The 13,245-nt window shown below is 51.7% G+C and overlaps 6 protein-coding genes across 6 annotated transcripts; 2 read left to right on the top strand and 4 right to left on the bottom strand.

Annotated features, from left to right (window-relative positions):
- Positions 1-167: 167 nt before the first annotated feature.
- Positions 168-1,469, bottom strand: M409DRAFT_38291 (uncharacterized protein; the record flags this gene model as incomplete). The annotated part of the gene is made up of 1 exon (XM_033810898.1): positions 168-1,469. The coding sequence occupies one exon, from the start codon at positions 1,467-1,469 to the stop codon at positions 168-170; it is 1,302 nt and encodes a 433-aa protein (XP_033659254.1).
- A 232-nt stretch (positions 1,470-1,701) lies between these two features.
- Positions 1,702-1,944, bottom strand: M409DRAFT_33216 (uncharacterized protein; the record flags this gene model as incomplete). The annotated part of the gene is made up of 1 exon (XM_033810282.1): positions 1,702-1,944. A coding segment is annotated over one exon (243 nt), but the record flags the coding sequence as incomplete, so codon positions are not given.
- An 824-nt stretch (positions 1,945-2,768) lies between these two features.
- Positions 2,769-3,188, top strand: M409DRAFT_71684 (uncharacterized protein; the record flags this gene model as incomplete). Its single annotated transcript, XM_033819280.1, has 1 exon — positions 2,769-3,188. The coding sequence occupies one exon, from the start codon at positions 2,769-2,771 to the stop codon at positions 3,186-3,188; it is 420 nt and encodes a 139-aa protein (XP_033659252.1).
- Positions 3,189-3,430: 242 nt separating this feature from the next.
- M409DRAFT_61723 (uncharacterized protein) lies at positions 3,431-4,358 on the bottom strand (the record flags this gene model as incomplete). The annotated part of the gene is made up of 2 exons (XM_033814856.1): positions 3,431-3,752; positions 3,823-4,358. 2 exons carry the CDS (start codon positions 4,356-4,358, stop codon positions 3,431-3,433), a joined length of 858 nt encoding a protein of 285 aa, XP_033659251.1.
- Positions 4,359-4,588: 230 nt separating this feature from the next.
- On the top strand, positions 4,589-5,325 carry M409DRAFT_31115 (uncharacterized protein; the record flags this gene model as incomplete). Its single annotated transcript, XM_033810199.1, has 4 exons — positions 4,589-4,629; positions 4,679-4,706; positions 4,758-5,259; positions 5,312-5,325. 4 exons carry the CDS (start codon positions 4,589-4,591, stop codon positions 5,323-5,325), a joined length of 585 nt encoding a protein of 194 aa, XP_033659250.1.
- A 4,395-nt stretch (positions 5,326-9,720) lies between these two features.
- On the bottom strand, positions 9,721-11,592 carry M409DRAFT_61721 (uncharacterized protein; the record flags this gene model as incomplete). The annotated part of the gene is made up of 1 exon (XM_033814855.1): positions 9,721-11,592. The coding sequence occupies one exon, from the start codon at positions 11,590-11,592 to the stop codon at positions 9,721-9,723; it is 1,872 nt and encodes a 623-aa protein (XP_033659249.1).
- Between the last annotated feature and the right edge of the window lie 1,653 nt (positions 11,593-13,245).

The following is a 13,245-nucleotide window of genomic DNA, read 5'->3' as shown; positions in this document are numbered from 1 at the left end:
CGTGACCTTCCGTCCCAAGAGATAACGCTCTCACAACGTCCCAACGGTACGCGCGAAAGTTCGATCACTCGGAAGGTTGGCGGTGAAGAGATCCGCAGATTTAAGCATCGATGTCGTATGCCCACCTACCTGGCACAAGATCGCGTCGCACACCTTAGGTACTTCGCTCAAGCCAGACCCTTGCCCGTCATCAACATCGTCTGTTTCATGTGGTGTTTCAGTCTCTCAAAATTGAATTCGAGCCGATATTTGTTGGACTGCATCTTCCGCTCATCCCGCGTCTGATTCCACTCAAGCACACTTAACATGTGATGAGCATACTTTTCGGCTTCCTTGAAAAGGTCGCCAAAGCTTTTTGGATGAAGCTGTGCATGTACGATGTGTGCTGAACTGTGCCCCCACCTCCACAGCTCTCGTTCATCCGCATTGGTCCGAGGAGTGTTGTATGCCTGGCGGAGCTTTTCGTCCAGTTCTGTAGCCGACAAACTATTTTTCGTACTTGGTTGCTCGTGGATGATGTATTGCTCGTTGATTTGAATAACATTCTGCAGCCTTGCCGTGCCTCCCGGATGTTTCAGAATGTATGTCGAGGTATTGAACATGGCCTTGATCTGTATGCGTATTTGTGGTTTTTCGGGTTTCGACTCCACTTCTGGACCGAGGGTTGGATCAAAGTACGGCAACAGGGGGTTGCCGTCGATGCCATCATATCTCACATACAAGCCTTGTGTTAAGACGAATTGTCCTTTCGCAAAGCGAAACTTCTCGTGAAATAATTTGTCCCCGAAGACTCCAATTGTTGTCACCCAAAAGAAAAGTTGGGTCCGCATCCCGCAGTCTAGTGTCGCAGGTCCAGCCAGAACGTCGTAGAGGCCTTCACTAAGAGGGGCTTCTCCATGGTAGGAGTATACAACGCAAGATTGTCTTATCTCAGGAGTCCAGCCCGGGGGACATACCCATTGGAAATAAAAATCATCATCTGAGGCCGTAATGGGTAGCCGCGCATATGTTTGGTTCCACAGTTCCATGAACGAAGCTGGGTAGTGTAGGCCTTTCAAATCATTCTCGTAGTACTCTTCCCTTCCAGGTCCACATATATGGGCTAATTTTCTCAGATACTCGGCAAAGATCGAGATGTCCCAAACAGGCGAGCCCAGCTTTAGTGTCTCCAAAAATCGCCGTAAAGGCTGTGACGGTTCCTCTTTTTGTAGCCTTGATAGAATATTGGTTCTTTCTTCTTCGTCCTCTTCGGAAAGGCAACTGGTCGTGAAAGACGGCGCCAAGGATGACAAGGTTGAGAAATTCGATGCGGCCCACCCACAGATCCCGATGCATTGTTCAATGGTTGCTCTTTCCTCTTTCAACTCTGCACTGATATCCAACACATTATCCTCAGTAAGAGACTGCGCTGACTGTTCGTCGATTCGTTGTAGCTGAAGTTCGAGGTTGTACGTGGTGTCCTGGATCATTCCATAGTTAATAACGCAGTGTTTCCTAGGTGCGCAAATGTTAGCAAAAGTTATAAGAGTAGGCATTTAGCAACAACCTTGCCACACCCAGCGCGACTAACACAGTGCACTTGTATGCTTTGAATCTTTCAATGTAGTCATTGATGCCGAACCCCATATATTCCATCTTGACCCAGTCACGCAAGCGTGTCGGTGAGTCTATACCGAAAGCCTTTATCGTCAATTCGGCCCTTTGGCATAATTTGGTACATCTTTCGACAGGGCCCAATGGAGGTACTAATGCTGACTCTTGTATAGACACTTCGATCAACAGCTTAAGGACCTCCGTCAAGTCCCTAAGCTCATTTTGAAGTCTCCGTAGAGTTCGGTCGCGATCGTTGTATCCACCCGTAGTAGAGCGTAGTGATGTCGCGGATTGAAGAACGATCTGCAAGATTTCGCATAACGAGGTCGTGATCTCTGTAGGGTCTGGCATCTTGGAACCCCGTTGAACGCTTTTTGTGAATTGGACCACGACTGACAGAACGCTGACTAGGAGGAAATGGTAGCTTCTGTACTCTACTGGACTCCCTTGCCAACGCGTCTTAAATAATTGGGTCAGCGCTAGAGCTGCACCATCGCCACGGCGCTAACTTCCAGGCCCGCCTCCCAGACACAATCGCCAATCAACTACGCCCTCTGGCGGCGCAAGGCTGAAACTGGAGCGGGGCGTCCCGTGAACGTTCGACATCGGGGGTTCTTCAAACGCCAACCTTGACGTCGATCATAGTCGCCGTGGTTCCAGCCACCGACTCGGTGTCGGCTTCCTTCAACACTCTGAATTTCCAAGCCTTCCGCCAGAGGAGTCGTATCTGGGAGGCGCAACTGCGACAACAATTGCTCATACCATTAGATCATAGTAGGTCTGCACTTATCGTTGGCGAACTTTCAGTGCGCTTCTAGTCGTATGTCATTTAGACGCGACCTTGTACGCTGTTCAGCCTTCCCGATGAAATTTGGTCATTGACGGGAAGGTGAACACGATCCGTGTATTACGTTTATACCCCTCAACAGCTAACAGATCCGGTGTCTCCGTATGGCTGAGAAATACACGTTTGCCTCCAAGGCTAGCGAACTTTCACCCACCGTGTTTACGTGTTCACGGAGCTGCCTGCCTTGGTGAAGCTATATTACTGTGCTACAGCCCTCTGAACAACCCCGCCAACGACTGGCATCATTTCCAAAACACGGGACGAAAGCAGCGTCACCCAAATGCATCAGCAAGACCGACCCTCGGCAACCATCTCGGCCACGGCTGTCATGGTCTCCATCAAGCATCAGCCACTACCAATCTCTCCACCATCCACGCCTCCGGGCACGCCAACACCGGCGAACCCCCGCTGCCCACTATGTGGGGCTGGCAATCCTCATCTGACGAAATACATTACGAGGACGAGCAATCGTAACGCCAACGCTGGCCGCCCATACTTACGATGCGACCCTTGCAACCGATTCGTCACCTTCACCGACAAGCGAGGTGTTCACGAAGTGAACCCGCACTGCCAATGCGATAAGCCGAGTCGCATCCAAGTTGCCAGCAAGCATAAGGGTAGAGGCCTTCACTTCGTCTGCAGTACCGGGGTATGCAAGTTCTACGAGGAAGCCAAAGACGAAGCCGGGAAAATCAGTCTGATGGATGAGCAGATGGTGAAGCAGCTAGCAAGCCTGAAATTGATCTGAGAAAGTGGCGGAATAAGTCCATCGAAGAGAACAAGGGGTGATGTCCAGAGGAGACAGTTCATTGGCCACAGGTACTGTCATGCAGATAGCTGAATCGTAATGCAGACAGCCGCTAGTGCCACCCGCCTAGTTTCAACCTCATTCGGTCACATATAAACCCGGACTAAGTTCTTTGCCCTGCACTCACCACGTCTACTCTTCATAATACTTCAACCCTTGGCCCGTGCTGCAACCAAGCTTCACTATTGTAGCACGCCACCTTCCAGTCCATATCTCCACATGCTGTCCACCTCTGTTCCAACACATTGATCGGGCGTTACGGTGCACATGTATTCGCCCACCAACAGTTCCTTGTAGACCGCTTTGGCGTCGACCGCGGCTGTTTCTCCCTTCCCATCCCCGAGGAGCGGTACTTGCCTACCCTTTACCGTCTTCACACTCTCCACCCACATGTCTGGACCAACGAGCTGACAGGCAGCTTGCAGTACATTAATCGGATCCACCCTTGGTCTACCACCTTTATCAATGACAGCCTGACGCTTGCTGGCCCAACAATCTCTCTTGCTGCGGCACCTGGTACCATAACTCTCTCTCGAAAGACACTGCGATGACGAGACTTTGACAGCCGACACACGACATCACAAAGAAGCTGCGAACGGTGGACGGCACTGTGGTTTCCCTGCTATCGACCGAAATGGCGACGCTCACGACATCGCCATTGTCGCTGCATTCTTCGCTAGAAGATTCTCGAGGCGTTGCGTGTTGGTGGACAATGCCATCGCGGCCTGTGTCTTCTCCACTGGTCGTTGGAAATACGAACTCATATCCTTCGGCGGTACCGAGTGCATCGAGGCCTGGCACTACCGGTTCCAGTACTGGCATGTTCACCGAACCGTCGTCTTGAAAGGGTGGAGTATGAGCAACTTCGGGTGTGCTCGAGCTCATCGGGGCGCTTTTCCTGCTATTTTTCCCGCCGGCTGAACTCGTGGGTACGTCCTTGAGACTGAGTGCTTCCAATATTTTGGCGTACAGCTCCGACTTGACCTGCTTGTCTTTTACTGCTGCCAATACCTCTGCTGCTTTTGTGTATTGTCTCTGTCTCTCCTCGTGGATTTCATTGGCCGCGACGACTTTTGCGCTCTTTCCAGTGGCCTTGCTCTTCTTCGCCATTGTCACGGTGTGCCGTTTTCGATGTATAATACAAAGATGAATCTCTGTGAAGCGAGATTCAAAACAGAAGTCGAGCGGGGACAGCTGTCACTGATAGATATCATGCCGTCGATTGGCACGTGCTGGGTGTAGGTTCATAATGTCTGAGAGGTTCCGTCGTTGCGGTCAACCTCCACTTCTAGACCAACACCGTTCTTCCCTTCCCTCTATGCACCGCATTCGGGCCCAAAATGGCTACTGATCCTCGTGCGTACAAGAAGCACGTTCTCGAGTAGGACTGACATGTAACTCAAGTCTCGTTGTTTGCTAATTGTGACCAGGCTTCGTGGCAGACCAGTGACGCTCGTGGTTGGAGAAGAGTCTCAGCAGCAGTTCGTCCATGAAGAATGACTGTCCAAGAATTCGGAGTTCTTCGCTGCCGCCTTGAAGAAGGAATGGCAAGAAGGTCAAAAGCGACAGGTCCCACTTCCTGCCGACCGCCCCAAAGTTGTCGACCTCTACGTGCACTGGCTATACACTGGAAAGATATTTGTTCGACCACTCCTCGAAGAGACTGGAGAGAACAACACGGAAAGTGCTATTATTGTCGAACTGTTCTTGTTCGGTGAGAAGGTCCAGGACGGCAACCTTAAGGACGCCGCTATCGACGCTCTGATCATGGCGACAAACACTCAAGACAAGGATCAGAAACTGTGGTACCCAACAAACACCATCGAAGATGCGTACAATGGAACTCCAGCAAGTTCGCCGCTTCGTCGACTCCTAGTCGATATGTACATCTCCCACGGACATGGCCCATGGATCAAAGGCACAGAGCCAATAGAGTTCTTAGTGGACCTAAGTCGAGCACTTATCGACTCTCGTCGCGATAAACCGAACCCCCGATCCGACCAGCTCAAAGGTCAGCAGCTGTCAATACCACCATCATACAAAGGATGTAAAATGTTATGTAGCAAATCGAGTGTAGATGCGATGCATACCTTGTTGTACGTCTCTTCTGTGTTCTCGTTCTATGCACGCCCGTTGTAGCTTCAAACCTTGCTTTTGACAACAAATACTACTTTTGCAAACACGAGTATAATTACAACGCTCTATGTCTTCGTCTATCTGAGTATAGGGTGTATCGATTGATTTGGTCTTAGATCAACATATTTCTTTCGCAACGAGATTGGAGTACTAGAAAGGCAAGCGATCCACCGTTTGTCGTTCAAACGATCCACCGTCTAACCCCAACTTTAGCGCGAGAATGGCCCCTTCGTCTCCCGCTTTTTTGCCTCCATACCGAGGATGTTGCATCCGACGCCTGCCGGTCTCACTCGAGCCAAGATGTGGAGCAACGGTCCAACTCGACCTGCACATCTTAGGCTCCCATTGATACTCGAACATACAAGGTACAATGTGGCTGCTCCAAGTCCATGTTATCTTATCAAAGCTCCTGCCGTTCAGTTAGACTTCGCTACCCTGACTTTCCCCGCCTACACCATGACCACCCCATTCAGTGGACGTGACTTTACCGACTGACGAATGGCTGAGTGATACCCAAATGTCGACTTTTCTACCCCTCAAGATTTGATAGGTTCGATTTCTGATAAAGAACAGAGATACCATGTTTGCCTTCAAGGCTGGCAAACCTTTGTCGATCATGCGTGCGTACTCGCGCAGCTGCCTATCCGAACGGTGCAGATATAACGCGAGACCTACCGAACAGGCCCGCCGACGACAAGAATCATTTCCACACACGAGGCCGAAACAGTGCCATTGAGATGCGTCAACAGGTCCGATCCTCGGCCACCATCTCGACCACAGCAATTCCTGTGATTTCCGTTCCTCGTGCAGGTTGGCCTCCAGTAATATGCACAAGTAACAGGAGCACCTCGAGGAACGCATTCGCAGTCCTTTTGTACGCACTCAACCTAGACATGCTCCAGGTCATTTTCTGATTGACATCAGAAGTACGGAACTGCTCCTGTAGCGGCTTCTCAGCGAGCACACGTTTCAGCAGCCAGGTACTGCCTCCTCGCAGAACGTTTTGGTTCCGTGGGTCGTGAAGGAAGTTCCAGCCTGGGGAGACGTCTGCGGGGTTGTCTCGAAGCTGGGATATTGGAAGCGGAGGGACTACATCACCTCGTTCATCGTCAACCCCTACGAACAAATGTTCCTCAAGTAACTGCTGCGCCTGATAGACTTGTTGACCGACGAAGTCCCGGAATCCGTCAACAGACATCTGGATCTGGCAATAGAAGATGATCTGTGCATCGTCCGACCAGCGGACATGGCCGATCGATGTAGTGCTATCGCGGATCCGCTTGCCAAAGGCACGCAATTGGAGAGCCCACGTGAAAGGAGTCGGATTATCGAGCGTCATGAAACGTAGGCGCATTTCGTCCAGGGCATACAGGGGGTCGGGAGCGGAGCCGTCTTCGACGGTGACAATCGCTTTGTGAAGCACTAGAAGCTGAGCGATCTTGATAAAGGCCGAGAGCTTCGGAGTATATCGCACGGCATCGGAGAATGTGTCGTTCGCTTCGTCGATTCCGAGCACAGCAAAGAAGCTAACAAGAGCAGAGTTGAAGATCTTGCCCGTTGGGCGTGGTCGAGAAGGGAAATGCACAGATCCAGACACTTGCGGTCTAGCAGCTCAATCGTGCCATCCGAGGTAGCGATACGTTGTTCCGCGAGTGAGAGAGTGCTGTCCAGTAGGGCACTCTGTTCGCTAGTCAGATAGTGTGAAAGCCGAACATCCTCGGTTCCCTGGACGGACCGGCAGACGAATGCAAGTGCTCGTTTGCAGACCATCTTATACTGTCGGTAGGACCCGTCCTGTAGTTTGAAGACTAGTGATATGCTATAGACTTCTCTCCCAGGGATAAAGGACGTGATCCGCTTTTGCCCAAAGAAGTTGATCTTGTCTTCGCAGACCTCCTTGTACGCAGCCTCGATCAGTCGGTCGAGCGACTGGCTAAGCTCTAGGAGAACTGGTTTGTCGACAGCGCAAGCTGGACGCCCCAGCCGGGCTGCTTGGGCGAGCGAAATGCCGTCGAAGTACTGGGGCCAGCGCGTTCGCTCGAGCCATGGTGACACCTGCGGACCCTTGCCCAGCTGTGACCTTACCGGTGCTTGCCGACGTTGGTCTTCTTCCAGCTGTTCCAACTCCGCCAAGACTTCTGCAGCTGTTGTTCGATCTCTCTGACAAGATCCTCGGAATGTGTCGTCCGATCTCTCTGGCCGGACTCTTGGTAGTTCATCGTCTGATGGCTCTGGCCAGCGTCTTGGTGCAAAGACGCCCCGGCCAAATGTCGCCCGAGTTCGTCTTTATGTCTTGTCCCAGGAACTGTTACCCGAAAGAGTTTTCTTCCCCTACCCTTAGGGAAGAACCGCTGGTAGTATACCACAGTCCATGCAGCCTGGTCCCCATAATGCTCACGATCGATTCGCTCTTTAAGCTGACCTTTGGCAGTGCCTGTTATTCCGCCTCGATGTCGACGTTTGACGGCATGATGCTCGTTGAAATGTTGATTTGCAGTCGCGCGAGCAGGCACGACGGAGGCACAGTAAGTACATCCAAAGCCCGTGAAGATTTCTAACGATCCGAGCGCTACATCCCTAGGGTTAGGATATGTCATCGGCTCTTGATGAGGCTGCAGGGGCGGAGAGGCGAGCTCCGGCGCTGCTCGTGGGTGGGAGGTGTACAGATGCCGAGCATAACGTCGAGGATGGAGCCCGATCTTGCAAGCCTTGCAGCAGAGAATGCGATATTCAGGGTAGTATTCAAGGAGGTCCATAGTCACATGATTAGGCCTTGAACAAGTAGAGGTCTTCTATCAAACGCGTACGCGCGCTGCAGTACCGTTGCGCGTGAATGACGCGCTAGCGGCGCCTTCCGCGCTACGCACTGATTGGTAGATCAAACAATTCACGATGGATTGTTCGAGGTATGAGTGTCCAGGCTGAACAACCGTGTATATAGCTCTAACGCTTGCTCGCCCGCAACTCTCCAGTCACCTGTATTACGCATGTGAGAATGGGACTCGGGCAGTAATAATATGCTGTTGTATGGCTATGGTACGTGGTACTATTTGGTCAATGCGTGGCCGAATAACGGTGCACTCTCCTATCATTGCCCGCGAACTTCATTCACCTACAACTTCCTATTTGGGACAACCCTAACGCCCGACCCTACATACCCTAACCGCACCTTCTACTAGCCCCGATCCTGCTTTAATAAATACTACATGGTTCGAAGAAGGGCGCGAAAGCTTTTGTCGTGAATCGGAAGGGAACACGGTCTTGCGATTTTGTTCTTAGCTTGCGTTCTTGAATGCGCTGGCGAAGTTGACACGCTTCTGCTTCTAATGTAATATCTGCTGGAAGCTTGATCGGAACTGCTAGAAGACTACAAAGGATTCAGAAACGGGACTATCCAGTTTTGCCGAGTGAGTAGTTCTTCACTCACGAAATCTGACAACACTGACTTACTTGATTTGCGCCGAAGTTCGCCTAGCACAACAGGTCAAATCCAGACATTGAGACAAACGCAAAGTCGCACTTTCCACGCACTGGATGCACGATTTCCCACAAGGTTCCATGTGAGTCACTAAGCGGTAACAGCAGATCCAAAACCAAAATACTTCGTTCTGGAGATCGAACCCAGCTATCATGCAGCATTCCTCGAGCGCGAGAATGCTCGCAGACCGTTGAAAATAATGTATCCTTACGGACGACATCTCGAGCCGTCATATATCGATTTAGGGAGTCCGCAAAACTCCAGAACCATGCTTTCGTATGGCCTCGGAAGCGGGCTTATCGACTTCATACTGGAAGAACAGGCGTTCGTATTGACGGGCGGCCAAAGCACAATGCCCGGGATCCCTCCTTTACCACGACGAGAAGGAATTCTTGCTTCGCTTGTCTTGTCTCAACATCCTCTACTTACTTCGACATTCCCGAGCCTGTGAGTCGGAGGGGCCCTTCCTCCCCATCTGTTCTTACGAGTACTGCTCCAATGTCGCCGCCAGTCTTTAGCAACACTGTCATCCATTCGAAGTCCAGTAGCGACGCAGAGAATAAAAAGCTGTTTCACGGGGATGAGAAAAAAGTTGATAGCATACTTTCGGAACTGGAAGCTGCAAGGAAGAGGATGGCAAATAGTATGAAGCGGTCTATAGCAGGTCTGAAAATTGGGGAGGTCTGTAAATAGTATTAAGGCCAAGGGTCAGGTCTGAAGAGGGTCCTAGGTTGACAGCTGCTGTCATTGGTGACAAAGTCGAAGGCGACTCATGTTGACTGGCATAATGATCCTCGTATGGCCTCAGCCTCAATTTACTCTCATGAAAATGATTGGTCGTGTTCGTCTTTAGAACGGTTACTCCCAGACAATCAAGAATTCTAGCTCAATGTTCGCATCGGGCGGTTGCGACAGCAGCTTCCTGATCAGCGCGCGAAGGGCTATGCGTCCAGAATCTTCGTCGCGCTTGATACGCGGCATGAGGACCTTGCCCTTCAGAGGCGTCAAAGCCTTGATCTTGACTTCTTTCACTCGGCTGCTGTTCCCATCGACCGCCCGCAACTCGTCTGGCATCTGGGTTTCAATGAGGGAGAAAAAGTCGTCAACGGTCTTGCACTGCAAGAAGGCTCCCATTGACAGATGATCAGAGTAGTTGAAGTTACGAGCCCAGTCAATTTCGATAGAGATCTGTTCAAGACAGTTGGCCTGAACTGCGTCCATGTATTTGATAAGACTGAGATCGCGGCGAGGAGGATGTGACTGATCCAAGCCACTACCAGTCCAGTGCGAGTGTGTTGGAGGAGGTTGTTCTCCAGCCCGTGTGAAGAGGGTCTTGGAGCCATGGTTCTGAATTGGAGTTGATGGCGCTTCCATACTGGAACGAACTGCCTGTAACTGGGTGTGCTGCGCGTATACTTGGCGCGAGTGGTGTTTTAGCATTGGTCTGGCGCCATTGTGAGAATGCAACGAACTTCGTTCTTGGTGCTGCTGTTGTACCTGAGGAACCGATGAGAGATTTGAAGGTATTGTTGGTGGCGTGCGGAATGGCTGATGTTTAGCTTGCTGTGATTGTACTGCATTAGGGAGTGACAACCAATGAGCTGGCTGGAACTGGTATTGTTGCTGATGCTGATGCCGCCAAATCTGGCTCTGAGTGTGGCTATGAAGAGCAACATGCTGAGGTGCTAGCAGGGTAGGAGCGGCAATAGTTCCAGGCCCCAGCGTCTGATAGCATATGTTGGACTGCAGCGACCTCTGAGGCAGCAGTGCTTGCGTGGGTGGGGCAAATCTTCTTCGTCTTTTTGTGCGCGATCGAGTCGTGGTGGACACAGATGAGACAATTCGGTCTTGCCCCTGCTGGCATCCGGGCAACATAGCTCTCGTGTTGTTTGAGCCGGCTGTCCTCTCTCTATTAGATATGCCAGATCCAGCGTGTCCTCCACTAGATTCATTCTGGCATTGTACGGGTGGAGTATCGCACGGTGTAGCAGGACGTCGTTCATCGGCGGGAGACAATGGGGAACTATTCCACACGCCAGACCCCTGAGCCGTCGCTGAAGCCTGTTTTGGTGAGGCCGCCGTCAACGTAAGGGGCGGGGCCGCGCCAGATGCGCTCTCGCGACCACCAGTGGATGGACGGGATGGTAGGGCGCTATTTGAGTCCTGATCCCTGTCGGTCTTCTGCCTGGACGGCAGCTTGGTGAAAGGAGGATCGAGGTGGGCGGGTCGTTTCACAACAATGTTGTCACTATCGGTGTTACCCTCGTCGGTAGAAGTCGCCGGGACCCTTGATGATTTGCCGTTAGAGGGGACGTGCTCTTCGTCGGCATTCGACATGATCGTTTCGTCTTGCGGCGGAGGTATCTCCTCTTCTGGTGATGGGGTAAGGAACTCCGCTATTCTCTCGCTGTCCGCAAGTCGGGCGAGGTGACGTGGAGAGACCTTAAGGGCAATGATTTGGGACCATCTTGGCTTTTTGGCCCTGGGTGCAACATCTCCGGGAGCTTCTGAATGCGCCCGTTTAAGTCTCGTTGACCGACAGAACCAGTCCGCGGTCCCTGAACGTGTCGGCTCCTGCGTTTGTGGAGTCATGTTGACTAGTGTCGATGATGATAGGGCAGTGGCAGTGGGTGGCTGCGGTGACTCATTGGACCCGGTTATGCATGGTAGTATAGCGTCCAGAAGCGCCTGCGGCGCCGCTTCCTGGCTAGAAGGGGCCGAGTCAAACATCACGTATGGCAATGTCCCGATGAAACCTCAAGTCGGGCAATCTTTGGAAGACAAGAGAATGTCTCTGCAGGGGCGAAAACTTCGTCGCGGTGACCGGCTGGGCTTGGCATAGATGGAGGTGAAAGTCGTGAGCGTGGTGCTGTGATGTGTGCATGGAATGTTGGTTGTCGCTGGTATGCGAAGGGAAGAGTGTTGTGGAAGAAAGGACAGCGTGACTCCCAGAAAGCGAGGTAGATTTCTGCACCAGAATGCACGCAAAGACCACCTTAGATAGAAAGCCGATCATGATTGGGTGACAATGACGGCCACGGCGGCAGTTGTGTGACGCAAGTGCCTTTCACGAGGCAGCCGATCCGTGGCATATGAAACGTGTATCCCGGAACGGAACAGGTCTTGGTGGCGGTGGTGGAAACTCTATTCATTCGCTGTTGGTGTTGCTCAAGAGCCTAATAATACATGAGCCCCAGGGAAATCCGCGGATCCCACTCCGGCCATGGTCGTTTGAGGAGTAGTGGAAATGCTGAAGCGAAACCCAAAATCCACATCGCTTCTCCCCACGCCTCGAAACCCAGAGGTGAGGGAACCTCTAAAGATAAACTGCAGTTGCATTGCTGCCGACCATGGAAATAACGCAGTAAGACTACTTAAAAGTTAAGCGTTCAGTCTCACTCGAAGATGCATTCGAACGTCGAGCCTTGGTAGACACCGTTCTGCACGGCACGAATGGCCATATCCAAGCGAAGCCAAGATATTGTATCGGTAGGTATGCGAACGATGATCCACTGCTTCCCGCCGAGTCAGGCGGAAACATCATGGGCGGTAGTCGAGTATGTCAACATGGCGCTGTCAGGAGAGGAGAGTTCCTATTTTCATGGCCTGGAGGTCAATTCGCAATGTGAGATTGACTCAGAGGAGTCGCATAAGGAATTCCACGATTATGTCAAGCGCGGCATCCATGTTAAGGGACGACAGACACTCTGTACACTCATCAACGGACGACAGAGTCGCCACTTCATGACCTACGAAATATGGGTCCTTCCACAAGGACCGAGAGCTGATGTACTGCTGGACTAAAGCCTCCGACATGCGAGCTAATGACTTTCTGCGAAGTCAGTGCTGGGCAGATGGCAACAATCGCCTCTATATTGAAGTACACATCATTGGGTCTAGCCCTGTAACAATCGATCCCAAGCGATTTCCCAAAACAGGCACGGTGCGAACGAAAAGAAGGCGAGAAGAGTCTCTAATACGGCGGAAGAGACAGAAATGCTTCGCTACCCTGGCGTAGATACGAATTCGATACCTATTCGCTCGGATGGGGATTACACGAACCGCAGACGCCCCTCGGCGAGCACTGAGTATGCTGGCGAGATGTACCACGGCATAGGCCTGAAACATGATGAGACAGAGGTGATATGTCACAGTCTCGAAGAATTTCTCGGTGTTCACTAACACTAGCGTCACTACCATTAGCATCACTACCACCACAGCCAGCACCATCACTAACACCAGCATTACCGGCGTCACCACCACTACTACCACCACCAACACTAGCATTACCAGGATCACTACTATTAGCATCACCAGCACCACCACCACCACCACCACCAGCACCACCACCACCAGAACCACCACCAAGTACTCAGCCCACCA

This window comes from Zasmidium cellare (genome assembly GCF_010093935.1).
Source record: "Zasmidium cellare ATCC 36951 unplaced genomic scaffold M409scaffold_102, whole genome shotgun sequence".
In the NCBI taxonomy this organism is placed as follows: domain Eukaryota; kingdom Fungi; phylum Ascomycota; class Dothideomycetes; order Mycosphaerellales; family Mycosphaerellaceae; genus Zasmidium; species Zasmidium cellare.
Note: the sequence above shows the minus strand (reverse complement) of the source record. Positions and strands in the feature narration are given on the sequence as shown.